This window comes from Tursiops truncatus, chromosome 4 (genome assembly GCF_011762595.2).
Source record: "Tursiops truncatus isolate mTurTru1 chromosome 4, mTurTru1.mat.Y, whole genome shotgun sequence".
Classification (NCBI taxonomy): domain Eukaryota; kingdom Metazoa; phylum Chordata; class Mammalia; order Artiodactyla; family Delphinidae; genus Tursiops; species Tursiops truncatus.
This window is the reverse complement of record NC_047037.1, coordinates 90,333,067-90,360,789: the sequence shown is the minus strand read 5'-3', so window position 1 is coordinate 90,360,789 and position 27,723 is coordinate 90,333,067. Positions and strand designations below refer to the sequence as shown.

The following is a 27,723-nucleotide window of genomic DNA, read 5'->3' as shown; positions in this document are numbered from 1 at the left end:
CACAAGCCATGCCATGCGGCCAAAAAAAAAAAAAAAATTCCATATTACATCACTGTTACTGCATGTTCTAATTTGTTACACTGCATATCCTTGCCTAACCTAATACACAGTGTGTTCTAAACAAGTTACTTTCCCAATTAAACTGAAGATTAGTTATTAAACAGAAGTACATTGGCTTTGGAGTCTGATAAACTTGGTTTTAAATACCTAGTTTACATCTTATGATTGAAATCTTTAGAAAGTTAAATGACTTCTAAGTCCTAATATGCTTTTTCTATAAAATGCATAGAATATCACATGCTATGCAGTTTTACTATACAAAGTACTATACAAAGTACCTTAGGTAACTAAACAAGTGAATAAATTTGTGAGTGTATATATGTGTTTGCACTCCTTGGAGTACAAAAACAGCTCAGTGAATATTAATTTCGTGTTTTGTATTATTTCTAAAAAATATAATTTGACTAGAAATGAATTAGATGCTTAGAATAAAAGTTTTAAGGATAAAAGGAACCTGAATCCATCCCTTTATTTTGCAGATGGGGCAAAATGAGATAGAGGTTAAGTGAATAGCATTGCCTATAGTGAAATGCTCTTCTTTCCATCATACTATCTGCTGTTGAATTAGATATAATTAGAAAGTATTAAGAAATGTCATAACTTACTTTCCCACATATTAGATACCACGGCATCAAAATATGGAATTGAAAGAGTTATTCATCTGCAAGTTTTATAAAATATAAAATAACTCCTCAGTCTTGCCCAACCATGTGGAAATAAGAGGCACAGATGTTTCGAGCAGTGTCAAGGATGGTGACAGTGAAGCAGCGGTCTTTCCTCTACCCAAAGCCAACTGGCTTCTGTATAAACTGACTGTACAACTGTGGCTTCATCCGTGAATACTTAAGTTAATTTGTACAGTAATGTAGCAGAGAGGTTCAGAGCATCAATGCCTACCAGATAAGACTTTGGCCCGAATTCCAGTTTCACCACCCTCCAAGTCTAGGGCCCTAGGCAGTTTAACCACTTGTTAGCTCTCCGTTTCCTTATCTGTAAAATCAGGATAAGAGCATTTGCTACAAAGAAGTTTTCTGAGTATTAAAAGAGTTAACGTTTGTAAAATCATTTAATACAATGTCTGACAACTAGTAAGCACACACTAATGATAATTATCATGATGTGCAGAAATCCATTCCTCTCAGTACACTGTAATCACACAATGGATATACCTGCATATAAATATTCATACCCACATATACATTATGAATGAAAACTTGTTACATCTGCTAAATCACTTATATTTGTACCTGTATGGAAATGTTTGTAATTGAGTTACCACAGAGAATTCACATTTGCAAAGCATGAATGGGATCTGATATTATATAACACAAATTAAAGATTAAAATTTGTAAAAACGGGGCTTCCCTGGTGGCGCAGTGGTTGAGAGTCCGCCTGCTGATGCAAGGGACATGGGTTCGTGCCCCGATCCAGGAAGATCCCACATGCCGTGGAGCTGCTGGGCCCATGAGCCATGGCCGCTGGGCCTGCGCGAGAGGCCGCGACAGTGAGAGGCCCGCGTACCGCAAAAAAAAAAAAATTTGTAAAAACAGAATTTCAAAAGATATTTACAATGTTAGTATAGCCTCTTTTTTAAATAAATTTATTTATTTTATTTATTTATCTTTGGCTGCATTGAGTCTATGTTGCTGCGCGTGGGCCCTCTCTAGTGGTGAGCTGGGGCTACTCTTCGTTGTGTAGGCCTCTCCTTGTGGTGGCCTCTCTTGCTGCGGAGCACGGGCTCTAGGTGCACAGGCTTCAGTAGTTGTGGCGCGCAGGCTTAGTTTAGTTGCTCCGCAGCAGCAGGTGGGATCTTCCTGGACCACGGCTCAAACCCATGTCCCCTGCCTTGGCAGGCAGATTCTTAACCACTGAGCCACCAGGGAAGTCCCAGTATAGACTCTTAAAGCAACTCATTAAATAGCAAATTTTTTCTCTGCCTTCTTATGTACAATATAACCAAATTTCACATTTTATCAATTACTTAGAATTATCATTATATTAATTATACATGCCATAGCTGCTCCTGATGTGGGATATAGGGAGTAAGGAGTATGGATTTAAAGACATTCTCAAACACTTGCTTTCTATATAAAGTAGATGATTAGCTTGCTTTTTGCTCATCTGCACTATTCTTATGAAATTGAATATGTTGAGCTGTTTGTCCTTCAGGGCAACAGAACACCATGAACTCTTTGAAGAATAGATTAATAAATTAAAGAGTGAAGTAATCATCCCTGAACTGCTTTACTTGCCTGCCAGTAAAAATTATCTTCTTTGATAATTATCTTCTTTGCTTGTGCTTCCAGTATCTTTTGAGTTGTCAGCACCATTCAAAACATTTCTTAAGATTCCACCATGCATGTCATTTCAGATCGCCTGTGTTGTTTCTCATACTGTCCTCTCCACGCCCAAACCAAATGAACAAACTTGACTGTATAATTTTGGATTAGGGTCTGCAATAACTGTCAGCCCTGTAACAGGTGTGAGTTCCAAGATGCTTTTGTGCCTACAGAGCTATTGCTTTCTCCACCCGAATGGAAAACTGTTTCAAGCGCTGACTTATATGCCAGTTTTCTGACTAGGATTGGATCTGTCTTCTCAGTTTCAACAATCCTAACAGGGTTCTAAAACAAGCCTACTTTCCCTAGGAGTTGGACCCTCTGTCCCTCCTGCCAACAGCTGGCTGGAATCCTGCTTCAACCCAGATGGACTCCCACACTCCGGAAACCACACAATCCCCATCCACCTGTCTCCATGGCACTACTGCAGGGAAACTCAGGCTGAGGGGCCCCCACCACCTGATTTGAATCTCAGGATATCAATTCAAGTCCAGATGGAGAACAAATTTGCTGCATCAACTTGGATCCCAAATCGGATTCCTGCCACCATCCTCACAGGCAAACCCTCTGCTGAGAAGGTTTCCCTAGTCCTGGCACTGCCTGTTCCTAAGTTGTTTTTCTCTTGCTCCAGGCCAAACAATTGAGGATTCATCATGCCACATGACCCATCCTACAAAGTTTATTACAATAAATACCTTTGGCAGCCTAATGCTCTCCTTCTCTCTGGCATCTTTCATTAATACGCTGTCAATGAAAAGTACCCTCAGATGTACCCAGTACTTTTCTAGGATACTTTGGGCTCATTACTAATGCCTCACCAACAAAATAAAAAGAGATTCTCTACAGCTATGATACTGAGTTAAAACAATGAAATTTGTACAGTTTACGCTGTATAAAGTCTGTTTGTGACACACTGTATTAGTTTACTCCACCTACCATAATAAAATACCACATACTGGGTAGGTGGCTTAAGCAACAGAGAGGTACTTTCTCACAGTTCTAGAGGCTGGAAGTTCAAAATCAAAGTGTTGGCAGGTTTGGTTTCTCCTGAGGCCTCTCTCCTTGGCTTGCAGATGGCTGCTCTCTTGCTGTATCCCAACATGTCCTTTTCTTTGTGCAAGTGCATCCCTGATGTCTCTCTCATGTGTCCAAATTTCCTCTTATAAAGGATACCAGCCAGATTGGATTAAGGCTCACCCTAATGGTCTTATTTTAAATTAGCTGCCTCAACAACAAGGACCTACTATGTAGCACAGGGAACTATATTCAATATCTTGTACTAACTTATAATGCAAAAAAAAAATCTGAAAAAAGAATATATATATATGTATATATATACATATATATGTGAATCACTTTGCTGTACACCTGAAACTAACACATTATAAATCAACTAAACTTCAATTTAAAAAAAAAATAAATAAATAAAATCAATAGCCTCATTAAAGGCCCTGTCTCTCAATACAGTCGCATTCTGAGGTACTGGTGGTTAGGGCCTCAACATATGAATTTCAGAGGGAAGGTGGGACAATTTAACCCAAAACACATGAAATAATATCCTCTTCACAAGGTCTTAGTATACTGCTTTGAAGAATGAGTCACCCATAGTAGACCTCTTTTAGAGGTTATTAAGTGGCTGAAAAACTATTTCAAACTTTTAATCTTGACCTCACTAGGAACCTGTGAGATAATACTCACAGGCAAAATGAGTAAAATTTTACCATCAAATCTGACTTTCTGAAATGGGCTGGACAACAGTGAAAATAGTTACTGTACCTGATAAACCTCTAGTCTCTAAGTTGTCTTTAAATGATGCTTCAGAAAGAAATATCTTGGTCTATCCATGTACTAGTATGTTTTGTTTACACTACAGTCAATTATATTCCTTTAAATGTTTTAATGCACATTTCAAATTGCCAGATGTTTTATGTCATGCTAGCCTGGAGTATGGACAAACAGAAGATGGCTCCCAGTAGCAGTGTGTTCACTAACAACTACCACTGGTATAAAATTTGACAAGATCTGAGGAAAAAAGGCTCACTTTTTTTTTACTGAAAAAATGATCAGAAAATGGTCACTATTCAAAAACAAATTCTATGTAAAGACCCATTTTCATTCTGTGGTTTTTAAGGATTGAGTTTTCTCCCCACTGGCTATGCCACTTGGAAATGCCAAAGTTTCCCATCCCTCAATTCAATCCTTCCAGTTAGGGCACTGGCTAATCTTGGATGTGGAAGCATTTTAGAATCCACGCAGTGGGGAGGCTCCTGTAAGGCAGCTGGCACTGCTCAGCTGCGTCTGTCACCACTGCCATGCAGCCTGCAGGGATACCTGCCTGGCACAAAGCCCACTGGGGACCAAGAAGAAGCGGGGAGCCCGCACTGCTGGCTCTTCTCTCCCACGCTGTTCCTGAACCTTGCTCCATTATTAGTGCTGCTCCCAGCTCCTGGGCTCTCCTGTTCCCACTGCTCCTGTCGTTCCAGCTCTCTGCTGGGCTCAGCTTCTCTTTTTCTTTCCATCCTCAGGCTGCAATGAACATTTTCATAATAGAACTTTGCACCCTGGTGAAAGTCTATCTGTAGAACAGATTCCTTGAATTGGACTTGTGGGGAATGCTCGATACTTTTTTAATGTGTAAAGAAGAAGCAAAGGTGATGCACTAAGAAAACCCTTTGCTTTCCCATCACTGTTGAAAGAGCACAGGTTTCTATATTATTCTAAGTTTTGTTAAGAGCATTTGTGGCCATGGGAGGGGTGAGAAGCAGAGAAGAGTCCAGAGAGGAAGAAAAGAAGGAAAAGAGAGAAAAGAAGGTGAGAGGGAACTGGAAGGTTTTCAGGCAAATGAGGGGAACAGTTGGTAGGGAGGAAAAAATTTAAACTATGTCCAAGCACAGTGACGTTCACTTCCAAAATTAAAATTGTCTGCTGGTTATGGCTGAAAACCCACAATTCTTTTTTTAATCTTATTTTCACCATCATAGTCTTCTCAGGCTGACATAATTACCTTTTGGGGTTTCATCAGCATTTGGCAAAATTACAGCATCTCAATTTCAAAAACGTTTTATTTCCAGAAAGGAATCTAAAGCCTCTTATGTTTTAACACATGGCAGGTGCTTAGCTGTTAACAACTAACTTTTTACCTAAAGAGTGACATAATTAACCCAAGCATGTTACGTTCCCATCACTGGATGTTGTATCACTAATTTTATTTTTTAGAAATCAGGCTTCATTTAATAATAAACTAGCATTTGAAATTATTATTAGCATCATGGCAAATCTACCCAAGGTTACCTTTCACAGAATAGCCGCCTGTTGTTCTCAGTAGGTTTTGCCCTGCAGCAGGTGACAGATGGTCCATGTGAGGATAAACACTGGAGAAAAGAAAAAGGAAAAATATCAAAGCGGATATACTGTGTCTTTTTTGAAAGTAATTTATCTTTTGATTTCATGTTCACATAAGGAGGCAAAAATTTATGGCTATCCTGTGATAAGTGTGGTAAAGTAGCAGGCTCCTGATCTCAGTGATGATGCTGGGCAGGGAATGGCTCATTGTGGCTGCAGAGGAACAGGTGGTCCTTAGATTTTTAGACTCAGAAGTTTAATTGTATCAGCTCAGTTGGGGAGATCAGGCCTTGGCAAAGAGAGAAAATGTAACCAAATTCTGAATAGGCTGCTTTATAAACCTGTTGCCAATTGGTTAACTTACAATGAGAAACATACTTTTGAATGAAAGAATAGTTTTCTCCAGAATGAAGGCTTTAAAAATATATATATTTACCAAAATGCAATTATATGAGCTTGGACTCAGAGCAAAGGGGTTAACATGATAAAAACAACAGCACCTGCTCAGAGTACAGTCTCTGTCACAGCTACTCAACTCTAACTTTGTAGTGTGAAACAGCCATGGATAGGGCAGGTAAAGAAATGGGCAAGGCCATTTCCCACTATAACTTCATACACCAAACAGGCAGCACGCAGGCTTTGGCTTTGGCTCAGGTCTGCACTACAAGTCATATGCATGATCATATATGAGAGATTTATCACAACTCTGCGAGGTTAGCGTTATGTATTTCATGGGTGAAGAAACTGAGGCTCAGAGAAATTAATCGACTTATTACCTGAAGTGACACAGGTAATAATGCTAATGAATTTTTCAAACCAGGACTTCCTATTTCAAGTCAGATTCTGTTGCATCAAAGTTGGCTACTCTGGAGGTAATTCCACTGAGGTAATAGTAAAGTCATTTTCCTTAATTCAAAATATTTGTATCGGTTGAAATTATCATTTTCCCAAGAGAAACACCAACATTTTAATCCTCAAACTCCATTATTTTTCTAAACTCTGTGAATATTTTAATATTTACTCACTGTGATTGAGCTGCACAAAGAAAATAGCTTCTTAAATTCTTTAAATCTGCATTTATTTTTTTCACAACCTCTAACCATGGGTAGGAAGATTTTTTTTTTTTTTTCAACTGGTCAGTTAAAGTATTTCTGCCTCTTCTTGTTTCAACAACCCTTATTCAGTCTTTCCAAAGTTCAACTTCCTATTAGGGCTTTTTAAAATTTGCCTCTTTCACAGAATTTAGTCTTTTAAGGTAAATGTCCAGTCTTTCAGATTTACCCCCTTAGTCCTCTCAAGTTTATATGAGTGTGTGAGGGGGTTTGACCTTGTCCTCATAGAAGTAGGTGAAGGACACATGAAAGGATGGTGGAGAGATTCATTCCTCAGATCCATGAGGTATCACCTGGATCTCTATATTCTCTTATACAGCATATATGGAGTAGTCTCCTCCCCAGATTGGTGACTGCTGATGGGCAGGTGGCTGGACCAGGCTTTTGGGGTGACATGCTGGCACCACTGCTAGGACCCATAAGGACTTTTCACCCAGTCTCAAAGTCCTTACCTATGGTGGCCACTCTGTCTTGATCCCTGGTCTCTGCTACCTGCCAGCAATTTCAACATCTCTTCATCACTTCATTGGAGAAATTCTGGGATCCCAGAACGCCGTGCAGACCATCTACCTAGCTGCCTTACAGCAAAGATATGCATAACCACTCCATGCCAAGCTGGAAGTATCTGAGGGATAGAGGCTCAAAGGCTTCCATTCAGTCTTGCCAGGGAAGCATGACCAGCCTGAATGGACTCAGGCCCCGCATACCCATGTGAATATATCAAGTCAACTCTTTTTTTTTTTTTTTTTTCAATTTAGGCAGATAGTAAGAGCCCTTATTCCTCATCTACTCACTCTCCTCTCTGTCCTCTCCTCTGCCTTCCTCTCCCCACAAACTACCAAGACAAGCAGCAGTTTTTCTCTCCCTCTCTCTCTCTGCCCCTGCTTGATAAGGACCACCTGAAAATGGAACTGCAGTCCAGTTTCATCAGCCTCACTCATGTTATGCTTCATGAAGAAATAAAAGAATGTAGAAAATCCTCTGTTTTACCAAAGCCAGGCTTTTAAGTCTATTGTCTTCTGTAAACTTCTATCTGTATAGTGTCAGAAACTGAATATTAATTCACTCTCTTTGATTTCCTCTTCTGGCATTCTTAATCCCTACCTGAGATAGATACACTTCTAAAATTGGCTAGGAAATTGAATGTGGATATCACACACACACACACATTTAAAAAATATAAATTCTATTATATACCATTACAGTATAATATTAAGTTTCCATATTCCTAAAACATTTTTCATTGTTCAATGAAAGTTGTGTGCTTCCTGAATACCCGAAGAAATAAACCTGTATTTATTTCCAAATGGAAAGCTGTACTTCAGAGAGAGTACAACGTTTGAAAATTTATGGATTCTTTTAACAGCAATAATAGAGAACTGCACATTTTCACGTTTTCAGTAGACTGTATTTGTACCCTAGTCCTCATTCCATAGACTTCTGCAAATAAGAGAGACTTTTGCAGATAAGAGGAAGGGTGTGTCTAGAAACTATTATGTAAGCCCGGGCAGCATAATAAGAAGTTCATTTGCGGCCTTTATTAGAATTCCCACACCTGAGAACCTAGATTAGAATTCAAGCCACTGAATTAACACATGGCACTTCCATAAAACCTAAAAGGCAAAATTTCAGGTCTCTGAGGGGCACGAGGTCTTAACTTCTTGTGGTAAGAACCTCTTAACTTTCTAGAGTCAAAACTAAAATAATTTCCTCCTACTCTTGGCATCACAACAACCATCTTCTCTGATCCACTCTATCATTTGACTATTTTATAGGTAGAAACTTTACTCTGTAACTTTAATTTTTCAAATCCCTTTTCTGAAAGCATGTTAATTTAACCCACTAATGCTTTATTAAATGAATAAACCAAGTATAATCCCCATGTATAAATGAGGAATCACACACATGTTTTATGATATATCCATGTGCTACAAAGAACTGGAATTAGAATAGTTTCCGAAGTTTTAGAAGAGTTCACCGCCATTATCACAAATCATGCATCTTCTTACATTGCTTCCACAATTTGTTGGTTCACCACATAAAGAACTATTATAAAGAGTTATTAAGTCTGCTCTTATCTTTCTCTTTCCAAGCCCAATTTCAGTGCTAATGTAGGGGATAGAACTATTACTTTATACGCTAAAAATTTTATAATTTTATTGTGAAGTTTTCTTTGGGGAGTCATGTGACTGTGTTATATTCAAATTTGTGATATGAGGTGTGGTAATGAGGGGTTTGTTCTCGTTATATTTCTAATTAAAGTTTTCTCTATAGCTCCTTTTTTCTGACCCTTTGATCATTTTTGTGATATCTGAGCCTTTCCAACATTCCTATTAATTAGATAAACCCGACAGTCTAATAATGTTTTGAATATTGCTTCATATTTTGCCCAAATATGCGGACTAATCCCTGATTTTATTTTTCCTTTATTACTCTTTTCCTGCTTGTTTTTGAGATGCTTTTGTTGGACTGTCCATTAATTTCTACACCAAACTTTATCATAAACTCACATCTCACATCCTATGTTTACTCCTGAATTTACATCTTTCACTGTATCTTGAAAATATAACCAACTATTTTTAAATTCTGGAAACAAAAGATACGCCATTAACATTACACTTAAGCTATCAATGATTAACTTATTTTTGGCTTAACTCAAATTATGGTATTTGGAGAATTCGTGTTGCAACACAAAATTTTTGAATCTGTGTATGTAGAATGACATATCAAATGCACTGTTTTTAAGAAAGTTAAGTGTCTCCTCGTCATGAGATACAAGAAATACATGGTTAGCAAGTGTTACTTGCTTTTGACTAGCTAAACTGCCTTATTAAAGTGCCAAGAAGAACAGTAATTTCTTGGGAGCAAATACAGTTGCACAGAAAGACATTCCACTTTCTGAGGAATCCTAAACTCTTTTAGACCCTGCTGTTTTTAACAAGATACTGAAACACCTGACCCATCTCTCACTCTATTCCATAGTCCTTCTCAGGAACTAGGACTTATGAGGTGAGATAGCACCTGCCTTTTTCCCACCTTCTTTTTAGAGTTCTTTTGCACTTCCCACAGTAGTGCATCCTTACTGCCTTGTTAATCACCTCAGACTACTCAAGGAGACAAAGCTCTCATCTTCTTAGTGAACAATGGGTAAGCATTAACTGGAATTACATGAATATCTGTGTTCATTTTTTCTATGAAAGCAAAAATAGAGGCGGTCTTTTCCACCACTAAACTGCCAATGCCTAGTACAGTGTCTGGCTGTGTGACATCTACACACGTTTGTTACATGCTTCACACAGTGATGCTATTCACATGCAGAAGAGACTCCTCGAATTTTCAAAAGATTAATTTTGATTCATATATACATGTATATGCTCTATGTTCCTCTTTTAATAAAACCAGATGTTTTTATTCTTAACATTCTCAACATTCTCATTTGTAAAATCTCTCTTACCTTTCTTTCCCTTGATGATATGATCTTATAAGCTTGCTGATTCGGACTCATGCCAGTTTCCGTTTTCTCATCAACAAAATGGTGAGTGAACAAGAAACAACCTCTTCCTCACAGTATGGTTATGAGGATTAAATGCAACAATACATACAAAGCATTGCCCCAGAGTACATTTATTCAAAATGCCTATAGGGCATTCCCAATGCTCAGTAAACATCAGCTGCCTTTTTTCTCCTTCTCGTTTTATTCCAGCTACAAAAGGAAATGCCATCTTTTCTACAACTATCTCATTAAGGTAAAATGGGACTCTCTATTTAAACAAAGCCCTTCCTTACCTAAGAAAGTAACCAAAGTCGTCCGGTTGTGCTAAACACACACAGCAGTTGTGTAGGTGATGGAGAGCTGAAGTCAGTTCAATAAATCATGAAAGAATACAAAGTTTAACAAAGAAGAGTTTAATTGGGAACTGTATACATCCATCTGCTCTAGCATCTTTTACTGAGTCCCAATTATTACTGCCTGAGGCAGATAAGCTTTAGACTAATCTGAATGAAGTGAGATGTGACATTAATTGTTACATTTGAATTCTTACTAGATTAGAAATTGTGCAGCTACACACATGGCACATAACAACTTCCAGGTCCTCTTTTTCTTTTCTTTTTTTTCTATTTACAAGAGATTATTCCATCTAGGGTGTTGCTGTGCTATTAAAAAGTAAACCTTGCATAGGATAAAGTGTTCACTGAGACTTTGTTTCATGTGAGAGAAAGGGATACGGGCTCTACCAGACTAGTAACAGCCAGATGCAGTTCGTGTTTACCTTCTCAAATGCAGATTACAGACAGATTACTGTCTTTTGCGGTGAAAAGAAAAAAACAAAACAAAACAAAAAAACCTGTCTTTGGAAGAACTGATCTCCAGGAACAAAAGTAAATTCAGACAAAAGGGAAAATTAACCAACATTTAGAAAGCATGAGGTCAGCCACAAAACTCTATTGGTAGGAATTTTTATTCATATTTAATAGATAAATAGGCTCATGGAGGTTAACTGGAAGTCACACAGCTAGCAAATGGATGAGCAGAGATTTAAATTCAGCTGGGTTGGGTTATTTTCCCTTTCAAACATGGTTCATTCTACTGCTGCTCCCTGTTTTATGAGCAACAAACTCAGAGGACTGTGTTTAGGATCAAATTGATACTGTAGATGAAATGTGCTTTGAGGGCTGAAGGATGGAGGTGTCTAGGCATATGGACATCCCCTGATCCAGTTTCCCCTTCAGTAAAATGTAATGTTGTGAAAATAAAATTGGAGGAAGTTTTAAGGACACTTTAGAAAGTTAAAATACTATAGTGTGTCTTTATTCCGTTCATGCTTGTTTATAATAAGGAAGCAGAAAGCCACATGCCTAGAGACCATCCTTCCTTCCCTCTTACCTTTCCTCCTCACTGCTCTCCCCCATCTCCTCCTATCACAAATTCTCATGTACATATACTTGAAGACAGTGAAGTCCTTAAAAGAAATTTCCAAGAAAATAAAAAGAGAAGGTGAAGAGAAGGACATTTAAAGTCTTCGAGGAGGAACCAACCTGTGTTTCATATCTTGGGGCAGTGTTCTCAGAACTCTTTCAGAATTACAATAATATCATTACTTATTTGATTTACAAGCTCCTTAAGTACAGAGGTGGTATCTTAAGGTTCTTTGTATTCCCAGTATCTAGCACAGTAAAGAAAACTTAATAAATATTTATCCTTGATAGGGAATACATGCGTGTGTATGTGCACGCGCGCACACACACACACACACACACACACACACGCACACACACACACACACACACAGACTCATGCATTGATAGCGAATTCCTCATCTATAAGAATTTTGTTGTACCCATCTTGAGATAACTGAGGCAACTATGGTAAGTTTCAAAAAGCATGTTAGAAGCCCTAAAAAAAAAAAAAAAAAATCATGTTAGAAGCCCTAGATTTAGTAGGAGGAAACCAGAATTATAAATTCTAATGAAGAGACCAACAGGTAGGGAGAAACCAGAAAATATAAAGACAAGGACACAGGGAGATCAGCTCAGTGCTTTGTGACCACCTGGAGGGGTGGGATAGGGAGGGTGGGAGGGAGGGAGACGCAAGAGAGAAGAGATATGGGAACATATGTATATGTATAACTGATTCACTTTGTTATAAAGCAGAAACTAACACACCATTGTAAAGCAATTATACTCCAATAAAGATGTTAAAAAATTAATTAATTAAAAAAATAAAGGCAAGGAAATATTTTTATTTCAGGAAGAAAATAGTGTCAAACTCTAAAGTGAGCTCAAATACAATATATAAGGAAAAGTGTCCAATATATTAAGCAACAAGGAGGACATTGGTAACCTTCTCAAAAGCAGTAAATTGATTCAGTCTTTGCTCATATGGCTATAGTTTTACTTACTGAAATAATGTCTAAAATGTCTAAATCATCTCACAACTGATTTAGGTAGAAAACCAAGATGCCATAATGAATGCATTCACCCATTCAACAAACATAAACCGAGCACTCACTAGCTCTGTGCTGGGCACTAGGGATAAAATATAGATAAATATCACAGACTTTCAGGGCACCATTCATTTATCATTTTCTTTTCAAACTTCTGTTTGCATCAAAGTAAGTTTGAGGAGCCTTTGGAAAACATATATTCCTTTGGGTTTTCCCCATGAAGTGAGTGAATCTGAATCATCTATTTTAAGATCAAGGTATCTATATTTTTATAGGCTTCAAAAAATTCTAACGCACATCAGTGTTTTAAACCACTAATACATCATCCCTCTAATAGTCATAATGTAAAGCTAAACTTATGGTTTCTGTTCGTATTTCAACAAGATGGAGAAATAAGATGGCCTAAAAAATCTCCAGCTCAAACATCAGATAGAATATAATACACAGCTGACCTTTCAAGAGAGAGCAAAAGACTTCTGCTTCTGGATAAAATGTATGGGATGAAAAAGACCTTGATCCTAGTGGTAACAACCAGAAAAAAACCTAACAAAATAAAAGTCATATTTTCAATGTGACAAAGGAGTCTTGATAAGCTGACAGCCTCCATACCTGGAGGTGGGTATATGGTCTAGGTACAGCTGACTAAGGAGAGAGATGCTAAAGATGAAACAATTACGTGGGAACGGGAGAGGTCAGACAAGCCCTGAATGATAGTGTAGACTGAACTGGAGTATAGAAAAGTCCCAAGTACAAGAGCAAATCGCTGAGCCTGACAATTCTCTCCACCAACTCTATCCTTAAAATTCTGCAAAGACAGCTTCAGTGGAGAAAGGAATAGAAACATAATCCATGCATTCTCACGGTGACCGGACTGCTGAGTCATACAGGTATAGAATCCAAAGACTAACCAACATATTTGAAGCTGCAGCCAACGGACTCCCAGCTCACATATTTATGAGATTTAAAGGGAATGAACTCAATCTAATAAAAGCTGTGACCTAGCCTCAGCTCAACACAAGAAAGGAATTCAGCTCTCTAAACTACATAACGAACAATATGACACTTCAATCTCTACTTTTTATGCACAATATCTGGAATAAAATTCTTAAAAATTTCAAGCAGGAAATTCAGTCTAAGTAACAAAGAACGGATGGTTTAAACAGAAAATAAATAATATGATGATAGACTTACACCAAAATCATACTGATATCTATGTTAAATGTAAATAGACAAAATATTCCAAGTATTAGTCACACATTGTCACACTGGATTAAAAAGTCAAGAACCAACTGAATGATGTTTGCAAGAGACATACTTTAAATTTAAAGATACAAATAGATTAAAAGGTAGAGAAAAGATAAAATAATCATAAGAAAATGGAAGTAGCCATATGAATATACAAAGTAGACTTTAAAACAAGAAGTGTTGCCAGAGAAAAAAAGCTCATTTTGTAGGGATAAAGGTCAATTTATCGAGAAAAAAAAATTCTAATGATATATACATCTAATAATACAACTTCAAAATATATGAAGCTAACAACTGAGAGCACAGGGACATAATCTTGCCAGTGGACAGAGCAAAGGTTCCAAGGAACTATAAGTTAGAGCTGCTGCTAGGCACTTTGGAATTGTTGTGTCCAGGGATCAGCAGTCAAGGAGTTACTACCATATTGTCCAGGGTAATTAACCATGATCGACAGGAGGAGTAGAGATGGTTTTGCACAATACGGAAAGGGAAGAATACATGTAGAACCCAGGTGATCCACTTGGATGGCAACTGGTACTCTTTTGTCCACTGTAGCAAGAAATGAACATAAGCAGCAACTCTGGCCTGGAAATAATTCCCAGAGTTTCAGAGCCCTCTGAAAGGAAGATTTGGGTCACACCACCAGGTAAGCTACTAAGACCCAACACGGCATTAGCAGAGGGTGAGAGGAATTTGGAATGGAGAGTGGAAATGGTAAAAGATGAGAATGGTTTTAGCCCCAATATCAACTGCAATTATTAAAGCTGTAGCTTATCTCACTAATCTGCTAAGTTTCCTCTCAGAAAGATAAGCCCGGGGCTTCCCTGGTGGCGCAGTGGTTGAGAGTCCGCCTGCCAATGCAGGGGACATGGGTTCGTGCCCCGGTCCGGGAGGATCCCACATGCCGCGGAGCGGCTGGGCCCGTGAGCCATGGCCGCTGAGCCTGTGCGTCCGGAGCCTGTGCTCCGCAACGGGAGAGGCCACAACAGTGAGAGGCCCGCATACCGCCAAAAAAAAAAAAAAAAAAAAAAAAAAAAGAAAGAAAGATAAGCCCGTAGGAATCATGGAGAAGCTGATCCCTGAACTTGTATGGAGAAGCAGATCTGTGTGATGTAAGGGATAGACTATGACAGTCATAAAAAAAAGTACCACTCAAATTTCCAACTGTAGTGACTACAACTGACTGACACCCCCAGCTGCTATGCTTTGAATACATCACTGTATCCTGGCCAAGGGCATGCTTCCACTGAGCTGCTCCCAACCAGTGACTTAGTGCAAAAGGATGTTATGGCAAGCACACTCCAGTGACTTGGGACTCCTCTGACAGACTATTTTGGCACAGAGACTCTACACTGGCCTTGCCAAAACATTCATAAAACGGCACTGCAATCTAAGGCTTTCTTTCTTCCTTCCTTCTTTCCTTTTCTCCTTCACAGGGGTCAGACAGATCACAATCAGATGCTCGCCCAGCCTCCTCCAGCTCCCTTCTCATTTTCCCTCACATAGGGAAATCTCCCAATGAAGCTCATGAATGACCAATGCCATCTTGTCTTCTGTTTCTCAGATGACTCAGATTAATGCTTAATCTTTAAAATAATGTTTATATAAAATTTTGTTCAATTAAATCGAATCATAAGTTTGATCATTTTTATACCAATAGTAACTAGGTTTTCGAGTGTGTCAGCTAGACCTTAATTTTCAAGATCTTTAGGTACCATAATAACTTATACTAATATCATCTTGAGTTAATAAATAGGTAATTACCCATTGATTTCTATGGGAGATGATTTCTATGAAGGACTGATTACTGGAAGATTGATCACTTGGCATAAGAAGGTGTAAAGGAATATAAGGTTTTTTCCTTTATTCATGCACTTTGGTACTGTTAAAACTTCTTCTATGTTACAGAAAGTTCTCAATTATCTACCATTTAGTTTTCTCTGAGAAATAGAAGTTAGCATCAAAAATATTAAATACATAAAATAAAAAATTTTTACATGTGTCGAACAGCTCATACAGCTTAATATCAAAACAAACAAACAACCCAATCAAAAAATGGGCAGAAGACCTAAATAGACATTTCTCCAAAGGAAACAAACAGATGGCCAAAAAGCACATGAAAAGATGCTCAATATTGCTAATTATTAGAGAAATGCAACTCAAAATTACAAGATATCACCTCACACCAGTCAGAATGGCCGTCATCAAAAAGTCTACAAATAACAAATGCTGGAAAGAGTGTGGAACAAAGGAAACCCTCCTACACTATATGTGGGAAGGTAAATTGGTGCAGCCACTATGGAGAACAGTATGGAGGTTCCTTAAAAAAACTGAAAATAGACTTACCATATGATCCGACAATCCCACTCCTGGGCATATATCCAGAGAAAACTCTAATTTGAAAAGATATATGCACCCCAATGTTCACAGCAGCACTATTTAGAATAGCCAAGACATGGAAGCAACCTAAACGTCCACTGACAGATGAATGGATAAAAAAGATGTGGAATATATATACAATGGAGTATTACTCAGCCATGAAAAAGAATGAAATAATGCCATTTGCAGCAACATGAATGGACCTAGAGATTATCATATTAAGTGAAGTAATCAGAAAGGATATAAAAATTCCAATCCAAAAATCCTTATAAATATTTTAGGCTAAAGTAAATTCTTTAGACTTAGTTGCTGGTCTATACTGTATGCCTCAAGATTTGCCAAGAAAATGCAAGAAGACATATATAATTGATTAACACTATTGATGCATCTTAGTAAGGAATCAAACAAGATCTAATGAACTAGACATTTTTGTGATCAAGAATAAGCTTTAGAGATTATTCATAGTCACAGGTGATTAGAGGAAGGAATATTTTGGGGAAAAAAATACCCCACAACTTGGAAATAGTTAAAAGAGTGTACTTGGTATCCTTTCAGTGGAGTGCTAGGCATTGCCTAGAGAACCCTCTAATTATCTGATTCTATAGGAGCATGCACCTTTCATTAACTTTCTATTGACTGGGAAATTTTATAACTCTACATTGTAGTGATTAAGTTGTAGAAAACTGATAGCCATGCAAAGGATTACTAGCAACAAAATAATCCCTATTCATAACAATGTAAGTTAATTTTCTTTAGTAGAGATTATGAATCTTTATAACTCAAATTCTCATATGAACCAGTTAAAAATTCTTACTGGTTACTTCATTCATATGTTGAATAATAATCCTTGACATATGTTTACTTTAAAATGTTTTAAAATATATAGGCAATACAAAGGTTGGAAGAAATATTTGTAACATAGATATCAAAGGACTCATATGTAGAATATATAAAGCACTTCTAAAAATCAATAAGAAAAACACCAACCAAATGAAAAATAAAAAGGCAATTAACTTGAAAATATTTTTCACAAAAGTATATATATATATATATATATATATATATATATATCAGCCATTTCCAGGCCAAAAAAGCACATAAAAATGTACTAATCATTATCAGTCATCAGATAAAGAATTGCATACTCAAAACAATTATTTAAAAGACTGAGAAAACCAAACATTGGCAAGGACGTGGGATAAATAAAACTCTCAAAATTTGTGGATGGGAAGGCAAAATGGTATAACCACCTTGCAGGAAAAAAAAAAAAAAAACTACACCATTTGGCAATTTCTTATAAACTTAAACACATGCTTTACCCATGCCCTAGAAATTCCTAGGCAAGTCCAAGAAAAATTAAAACATATGCCCATGAAATGACTTATACATAAATTTACATAGCAGTTTTATTCGTATCGGCCAAAACTGGAAAGAGCCCAAATACCCATCTAAAGGATAATGAAAAAAACAAATTATGCTATATTCATAGTTCTCAGCAATAAAAAACAAAACAGAAACTCAACAGCATGAATGAAACTCTCATACTGTTTTGAGTGAAAGAAGTCAGACACAAAAGAGTACTCACTGTTTCATTTTTATAATGTTCAAGGACAGAAAAAATAATCTATGGTCATAAAAATCATAACAGTGATTTACTCTGAGGAAGGGGTGAGGATTTATTGGAAAGCAACAAGGCAAAACTTTCTGGGAAGATAAAAAAATTTTATATTTTGATCAGGAGATCAGAGTCTAGATTACACGAATGTATAAATTTATCAAAATTTTTCAAATTTATTTTCTATCCTTACACCAATACTGCACTACCTTGATAATTGTAGTTTTGTGTTAAATACTGCTGTGTGGCAATAGAAGTCCTTCAAACTATTTTCTTCTCTTTCAAGATCATGTTGGCTCTTGCTATTTTATGTTCTTTGTAACAGCATGAAAATTTCAGAAAAAACTATTGGGATTTTGGTCAATACTGCTTTGAATTTACAGATTAGTTTAGGGGAAATTGACATCTTAACAATGGTGAGTCTTCTGGTCCATAAACACTTTATATTGTTCCATTTATTATGGTCTTTAAATTTTTTTTCTAAAATGCATTTGTATGTTCAGAGGAAAGGTCTAGTACATCTTTTATTGTACTTGTTTTTAGGTATTTAATACTTCATACTATTTTAAATATTGTTCCTAGTATACAGAAACAGTTTTTATATCTACTTTTCTATTCAGGAAAACTGCCAAATTCACTTATTAATTCTAATGTTCTTAGTGAATTCTTTTGGAATTTTCTATATACACACACCATGTCATTTGCAGATAATAGCTGTTTTAATCTATATTTTCAATATTCATGAAATATTAATATTATATAGATACGTGAATAATAAAGTTCATTTTGCACTATTGTACAGATTAGGACCACCAGTATAATGAAGTGATAATATTCTTGTCTCATTTCATACTTTAAGAAGCAAAGCATTCAATATTAACTGTTAAGTACTCTATTAAATCTATTAAATATTCTATTTAAATGTTTATAGATATTCTTTTCAGATTGAGAAAGTTCCCTTCCATTTCTGGCTTACTGAAATTTTGTTCCATGAATATGTGTTTAATTTTATCAAACTTTTTGGTTTTCTAATGAGATAATCAGGGCTTTTCTCCTTGATTAGGTTAATTTGGTCAATGCAGTGACTGAGGTTTTCAAATGTTAAATCAACATTGCTACCTCAGAATAAACCATACTTCTTATACATGTTAACATAGTTTATGTATTACTGAATTCAATTTTCTCTTTTTTTAAAATTGCAGCCAAAAAAGCCCTACACAACATGAGATCTATTCTGTTCTGAAAAATTTAGTTGTACAGCGCAGTATTGCTAACTATAAACACAATGTTATATAGCAGATCTCCAGAACTTCTATATCTTGCACGACTGGAACTCAAAGCCCACTGAACAGCAGCTCTCCATTCCCTCCTCCCCCACATCCCTGGCAACCACCATTCTACTCTCTGCTTCTACTAAGATGCTTTAGAGAACATCAAATAAGTGGAATCATACAGTAGTTGTCCTTGTGTTACTGACTTATTTCACTTAGCATAATGTCCTCAAGGTTCATCAATATTTTGGCATGACAGAATTTATTTCTTTTTTATGGCTAAAAAATATTCCATTATATGTATATATCACACTTTATTTATTTATTCAGGTATCAATGAACATTCAGGTCATTTCCACCTCTCAGCTATTGGGAGTAATGAGGCAATGAACATGGAAGTGCAAATATCTTCAAAATCCTGATTTCAATTATTTTGGATAAATACCCAGAAGTGGGATACCTGGATCACATAATAGTTCCACTTCTAGAACTTTATCTTTTGATACAGTCTTTATTTTAAAAACTGTTTTGTCTGATATAAAATAGCTACCCCAGCGTTCCTTTGATTTCCATTTATATGGAATATCTTTTTCCATCCCTTCACCTTTAGTCTGTGTGTGTCCTTACATATGAAGTGAGTCTCTGGTAGGCGTACATGGATGGGTCTTGTTTTTTCAGCCATTCAGCCATTCTGTCTTTTGATTGGACAATTTATTTCATTTACATTTAAAGTAATTATTGATAGGTATGTACGTATTGTCATTTTGTTAATTGTTTTTTGGCTGTTTAGTAGTTCCTCTCTGTTACTTTCTTCTTTTCTTGCTCTCTTCAATTGTGGTTTGATGTCTTTCTTTAGTGTTATGCTTAGATTCCTTTCTCATCACCTTTATTTTAAAATAGATTTTTATTGGAGTATAATTGCTTCACAATACTGTGTTAGTTTCTGTTGTACAACAAAGTGAATCAGCCATATGCATACACATGTCTCCATATCCCCTCCCTCTTGCGTCTCCCTCCCATCCTCCCTATCCCACCCCTCTAGGTCATCGCAAAGCACCAAGCCCGTCTCCCTGTGCTATGCTGCTGCTTCCCACCAGCCAACTATTTTACATTCAGTAGTGTATATATGTCGCTGCTACTCTCACTACACCCTAGCTTCCCCCTCCCACCCCGTGTCCTCAAGTCCATTCTCTATGTCTACATCTTTATTCCATTCCTGCCCTGCAATTAGGTTTTTTCAGTGCCATTTTTTTCTTTTTTTAAGATTCTGTATATATGCGTTAGCATACGGTATTTGTTTTCCTCTTTCTGACTTGCTTCACTCTGTATGACAGACTCTAGGTCCATAGGACTGCTGGGTCATATGGTAGTTCTACTTTTAGTTTTTTAAGGAACCTCCATACTGTTTTTCATAGTGGTTGTATCAATTTACATTCCCACCAACAATGCAGGAGAGTTCCCTTTTCACCACACACTTTCCAGCATTTATTGTTTCTAGATTTTTTGATAATGGCCATTCTGACCGGCATGAGGTAATATCTCATTGTAGTTTTGATTTGCATTTCTCTAATAATTAGTGATGTTGAGCATCTTTTCATGTGCCTCTTGGTCATCTGTATGTCTTCCTTGGTGAAAAGTCTATTTAGGTTGTCCACCCTTTTTTTTTTTTTCTTTTTGCGGTACGCAGGCCTCTCATTGTTGTGGCCACTCCCGTTACGGACCACAGGCTCCAGACACACAGGCTCAGCGGCCATGGCTCACAGGCCCAGCCACTCCGCGGCATGTGGGATCTTCCCAGACCGGGGCACGCACCCGTGTGCCCTGCATCGGCAGGCAGACTCTCAACCACTGCACCACAAGGGAAGCCCCATCCACCCATTTTTTAACTGGATTGTTGGTTTTTTTGATATTGAGCTCCACGAGCTGTTTGTATATTTTGGAGATTAATCCTTTGTCGGTTGTTTCATTTGCAAATATTTTCTCCCATTCTGAGGGCTGTCTTTTTATCTTGTTTATGGTTTCCTTTACTGTGGGAAAGTTTTTAATTAAGTCCCATTTGTTTACTTTTTATTTATTTCCATTTCTCTAGGAGGTGAATCAAAAAAGATCTTGCTGTGCTTTATGTCAAAGAGTGTTTTTCCTATGTTTTCCTTTAACAGTTTTATAGTGTCTGGTCTTACATTTAGGTCTCTAATCCATTTGGAGTTTATTTTTGTGTATAGTATTAGGTAGTGTTCTAATTTCATTCTTTTACATGTAGCTGTCCAGTTTTCCCAGCACCACTTATTGAAGAGGCTGTCTTTTCTCCATTGTATACTGTTGCCTCCTTTGTCGTGGGTTTATCTCTGGGCATTCTATCCTGTTCCATTATATCTTTTGTGTATCTACAATAGGTTTTTGCTTTGTGGTTACGATGAGCTTTACATAGAACACATATATATAATAGCCTATTTTAAGCTGATAACAACATAAGTTTGAACACATTCTAAAATTCTATGTTTTTACTCCCACCACCCTTCCCAAGTTTTATGTTTTTCTTTTATTAAGAGGGGAAATTTATTTTTTTTTAATTTTTAAATTTTCTTTTATTTATTTTTTATACAGCAGGTTCTTATTTGTCATCAATTTTATACACATCACTGTATACATGTCAATCCCAATCGCCCAATTCAGCACACCACCATCCCTACCCCACCGTGGTTTTCTCCCCTTGGTGCCCATACATTTGTTCTCTACATCTGTGTCTCAACTTCTGCCCTGCAAAGCGGTTCATCTGTACCATTTTTCTAGGTTCCACATACATGCATTAATATACAATATTTGTTTTTCTCTTTCTGACTTACTTCACTCTGTATGACAGTCTCTAGATCCATCCACGTCTCAACAAATGACTCAATTTCATTCCTTTTTATGGCTGAGTAATATTCCATTGTATATATGTACCACATTTTCTTTATCCATTCATCTGCTGATGGGCATTTAGGTTGCTTCCATGTCCTGGCTATTGTAAATAGTGCTGCAATAAACATTGGGGTGCATGTGTCTTTTTGAATTATGGTTTTCCTCTGGGTATATATCCAGTAGTGGCATTGCTGGGTCATACGGTAATTCTATTTGTAGTTTTTTAAGGAACCTCCATACTGTTCTCCATACTGGCTGTAACAATTTACATTCCCACCAACAGTGCAAGAGAGTTCCCTTTTCTCCACACCCTCTCCAGCATTTGTTGTTTCTAGATTTTCTGATGATGCCCAATCTAACTGGTGTGAGGTGATACCTCACTGTACTTTTGATTTGCATTTCTCTAATAATTAGTGATGTTGAACAGCTTTTCATGTCCTTCTTGGCCATCTATATGTCTTCTTTGGAAAAATGTCTGTTTAGGTCTTCTGCCCATTTTTGGATTAGGTTGTTTGTTTCTTTAATATTGAGCTGCATGAGCTGTTTATATATTTTGGACATTAATCCTTTGTCCGTTGATTCGTTTGCAAATATTTTCTCCCATTCTGAGGGCTCTCTTTTTGTCTTGTTTATGGTGTCCTTTGCTGTGCAAAACCTTTGAAGTTTCATTAGGTCCCATTTGTTTATTTTTGTTTTTATTTCCATTACTCTAGGAGGTGGATCAAAAAAGATCTTGCTGTGATTTATGTCAAAGAGTGTTCTTCCTATGTTTTCCTCTAAGAGTTTTATAGTGTCCGGTCTTACATTTAGGTCTCTAATCCATTTTGAGTTTAATTTTGTGTATGGTGTTAGGGAGTGTCCTCATTTCATTCTTTTACATGTAGCTGTCCAGTTTTCCCAGCACCACTTACTGAAGAGACTGTCTTTTCTCCATTGTATATCCTTGCCTCCTTTGTCATAGATTACTTGACCATAGGTGCGTGGGTTCATATCTGGGCTTTCTATCTTGTTCCATTGATCTATGTTTCTGTTTTTGTGCCAGTACCATATTGTCTTGATTACTGTAGCTTTGTAGTGTAGTCTGAAGTCAGGGAGTCTGATTCCTCCAGCTCCGTTTTTTTCCCTCAAGACTGCTTTGGCTATTCAGGGTATTTTGTGTCTCCATACAAATTTTAAGATTTTTTGTTCAAGTTCCATAAAAAATGCTGTTGGTAATTTGATAGGGATTGCATTGAATCTGTAGATTGCTTTGGGTAGTATAGTCATTTTCACAATGTCAATTCTTACAATCCAAGAACATGGTATATCTCTCCATCTGTTGGTATCATCTTTAATTTCTTTCTTCAGTGTCTTATAGTGTTCTGCATACAGGTCTTTTGTCTCCCTAGGTAGGTTTATTCCTAGGTACTTTATTCTTTTTGTTGCAGTGGTAAATGGGAGTGTTTCCTTAATTTATCCTTCAGATTTTTCATCATTAGTGTATAGGAATACAAGAGATTTCTATGCATTAATTTTGTATCCTGTAACTTTACCAAATTCATTGATTATCTCGAGTAGTTTTCTGGTGGCATCTTTAGGGTTCTCTATATATAGTGTCATGTCCTCTGCAAACAGTGACAGTTTTACCTCTTCTTTTCCAATTTGTATTCCTTTTATTTCCTGTTCTTCTCTGATTGCCATGGCCAGGACTTCCAAAACTATGTTGAATAATACTGGTAAGAGTGGACATCCTTACCTTGTTCCTGATCTTAGAGGAAATGCTTTCAGTTTTTCACCATTGAGAATAATGTTTGCTGTGGGTTTGTCATATATGGCCTTTATTATGTTGAGGTAGGTTCCCTCTATGCCCACTTTCTGGTGAGTTTTTTATCATACACAGGTGTTGAATTCTGTCAAAAGCTTTTTCTCCATCTATTGAGATGATCATATGGTTTTTACTCTTCATTTTGGTAATATGGTGTATCACATTGATTGATTTATGTATATTGAAGAATCCTTGCATCCCTGGGATAAATCCCACTTGATCATGGTGTATGATACTTTTAATGTGTCATTGGATTCTGTTTGCTAGTATTTTGTTGAGGATTTTTGCATCTATATTCATCAGTGATATTGGTCTGTAATTCTCTTTTTTTGTAGTATCTTTGTATGGTTTTGGTATCAGGGTGATGGTGACCTCATAGAATAAGTTTGGGAGTGTTCCTTCCTCCGCAAAATTTTTTGGAAGAGTTTGAGAAAGATGGGTGTTAGCTCTTCTCTAAATGTTTGATAGAATTCACCTGTGAAGCCATCTGGTTCTGGACTTTTGCTTGTTGGAAGATTTTTAAACATAGTTTCAATTTCATTAGTTGGGGTTGGTCTGTTCATATTTTCTAATTCTTCCTGGTTCAGTCTTGGAAAGTTATATCTTTCTAAGAATTTGTCCTTTTCTTCCAGGTTGTCCATTTTATTGGCATAGAGTTGCTTGTAGTAGTCTCTTAGGATGCTCTTTATTTCTGTGGTGTCTGTTGTAACTTTCCTTTTTCATTTCTAATTTTATTGATTTGAGTCCTCTCCCTCTCCCCCTTTTTCTTGATGAGTCTGGCTAATGCTTTATCAATTTTGTTTATCTTCTCAAAGAACCAGCTTTTAGTTTTATTGATCTTTGCTATTGTTTTCTTTGTTTCTATTTCATTTATTTCTGCTCTGATTTTTATGATTTCTTTCCTTCTGCTAACTTTGGGTTTTGTTTGTTCTTCTTTCTCTAGTTTCTTTAGGTGTAAGGTTAGATTGTTTGAGATTTTTCTTGTTTCTTGAGGTAGGCTTGTATAGCTATAAACTTCCCTCTTAGAACTGCTTTTGCTGCATCCCATAGGTTTTGGATCATTGTGTTTTGTCAGTGTTTTGTATCCATGTTCCTACTTCTGGGACCCCTATAATGTGAATGTTGTTGCGTTTAATGTTGTCCCAGAGGTCTCTTAGGCTGTCTTCATTTCTTTTCATTCTTTTTTCTTCATTCTGTTCTGCAGCTGTGAATTCCACCATTCTGTCTTCCAGGTCACTTATCCATTCTTCTTGCCTCAGTTATTCTGCTATTGATTCCTTCCAGTGTATTTTTCATTTCAGTTATTGTATTGTTCATCTCTGTTTGTTCTTTAATTCCTCTAGGTCTTTGTTAAACATTTCTTGCATCTTCTTGATCTTTGCCTCCATTCTTTTTCCAAGGTCCTGGATCATCTTCACTATCATTACTCTGATTTCTTTTTCTGGAAGGTTGCCTATCTCCACTTCATTTAATTGTTTTTCTGGGGTTTTATCTTGTTGCTTCATCTGGTACATAGTCCTCTGCCTTTTCATCTTGTCTACCTTTCTGGGAATGTGGTTTTTGTTCCACAGGCTGCAGGATTGTAGTTCTTCTTGCTTCTGCTGTCTGCCTTCTGGTGGATGAGGCTATCTAAGAGGCCTGTGGAAGTTTCCTGATGGGAGGGACTGGTGGTGGGTAGAGCTGGGTGTTGCTCTGGTGGGCAGAGCTCAGTAAAACTTTAATCCACTTGACTGTTGATGGATGGGGCTGGGTTCCCTCCCTGTTGGTTGTTTGGCCTGAGGCAACCCAACACTGGAGCCTACCTTGGTGCTTTGGTGGGTAATGACAGACTCTGGGATGACTCACGCCAAGGAGTACTTCCCAGAACTTCTGCTGCCAGTGTCCTTGTCCCCACGGTGAGCCACAGCCATCCCCCGCCTCTACAGGAGACCCTCCAACACTAGCAGGTAGGTCTAGTTCAGTCTCCCCTGGGGTCACTGCTCCTTCCCCTGGGTCCCGATGCACGCACTACTTTGTGTGTGCCCTCCAAGAGTGGAGTCTCTGTTTCCTCCAGTCCTGTCAAAGTCCTGTAATCAATTCCCACTAGGCTTCAAAGTCTGATTCTCTAGGAATTCGTCCTCCCGTTGCCGGACCCCCTGGTTGGGAAGCCTGATGTGGGGCTCAGAACCTTCACTCCAGTGGGTGGACTTCTGTGGTATAAGTGTTCTCCAGTCTGAGTCACCCACCCAGCAGTTATGGGATTTGATTTTACTGTTATTGCGCCCCTCCTACCATCTCACTGTGGCTTGTCCTTTGTCTTTGGATGTGGGGTATCTTTTTTGGTGAGTTCCAGTGCCTTCCTGTCAATGACTGTCCAGCAGCTAGTTGTGATTCTGGTGTTCTCACAAGAGGGAGTGACAGCACGTCCTTCTACTCCAAAATCTTGGTTCCTCCTCAGGTTTTATGTTTTTGATGTCACATTTTACATCTCTTTATCTCATGTATCCCTTAACTAATTATTGTAAGTAAAATTATTTTTACTTCTTTTGTCTCTTAACCTTCATACTAGCGTTGTAAGTGATTAATCTACCTTTACTATATATTTATTTTTACCAGTGAGCTTTACACTTTCATGTGTTTTCTTATTACTAATTAGTGCCCTTTCTTTTCAGCTGAAAGTAGTTCCTTTATTCTTCAGCCCTGTGGCTTCTGTTTGGTATTTTCTTATATTTTCTATCTTTTTGTTGAAGTTCTCGCTGCAGTTATACATTCTTCTCCCAAGTTTGGTGAACATCTCTATAAACATTAGTTTGAACTGTTTATTAGGTAAATAATACTTATTCCCATTTCATTAAGGTATTTTCCTGAGGTTTTATCTTGTTCTTTCATTTGGAACATATTCCTCTACTTCCTCATTTTGCTTGACTCTTCTTTGTTTATTTCTACGTATTAGGTGAAACAACTACCTCTTGCAGAGTTGACGTGTGCCCTCATATAGAGAATAAACCATATTGTTCAACTTTGTCTCAGTTCTTGGTTGTGTCTCAAACCTTTGTGATTATCCAAGCAGCCCATTTTATTTTTATTAGCTCCTAGTTGTTGAAGATGTGCCAAGACCTGTTAGTGCTCCAAAGAAAGGGATCTCAGTCAGCACCTAGTTTCAGGTGACTGGAAACCAGACCCTCAGGCAACGGCTTGTAAAGTATGCAAACATACACAATCCCATGGTACCACAGCCATAAACCCCACTGGTCTCCAGACCAGACAATCTGGAAGTGTCCCTTGGGCAACAGTTACAAAACTCAGGGCTCCAGAGGAGTGGATAAGCTCCTTTCTGGGAGGTATTAGCAAGCTGCCACAAGGCAGAGACAGAGCACAAAGATGGAGTCCCCAGCCTACATTCCCTGGAAGGACCTCCACAGGCCTTTAGATGTGTGGCAAACCTGAAGAGTAGGGGTGCCTGATGTGGGGTGTGAACACTGCACTCTTTAGGGAGATACTCCAAATTTGTGAGTTCCCTCCCAATTGTGGGTTGCCGCACCAGGGTTTAAGGTGAGATTGTGTCTTTGCCACTCCTACTTGCCTCAATATGACCCTTTTCTTTGACGTGAAGGAGCTGTTTAGATAGTTTTTACGTCTTTTTCAGAGGGATTTGTTCTATATGTAGCTGTAGATTCAATGTGTCTATGGGAGGAGGTGAGTTCATGATCTTCCTATGTCACCATCTTGAA

At 37.5% G+C, this 27,723-nt stretch overlaps 1 protein-coding gene across 2 annotated transcripts in view; it reads right to left on the bottom strand.

Moving 5' to 3' along the window:
* The window catches only part of LOC109547760 (zinc finger MYM-type protein 6-like), an 834,957-nt gene that overhangs the window by 649,053 nt on the left and 158,181 nt on the right, over window positions 1-27,723 (bottom strand). For both annotated transcript variants that reach the window (XM_073804273.1, XM_073804272.1), the window contains exon 2: window positions 5,691-5,770. In XM_073804273.1, coding sequence (XP_073660374.1) covers window positions 5,691-5,757 — 67 coding nt within the window. In that variant the 5' untranslated portion in view covers window positions 5,758-5,770. The remainder of the gene's footprint in view (window positions 1-5,690; window positions 5,771-27,723) is intronic.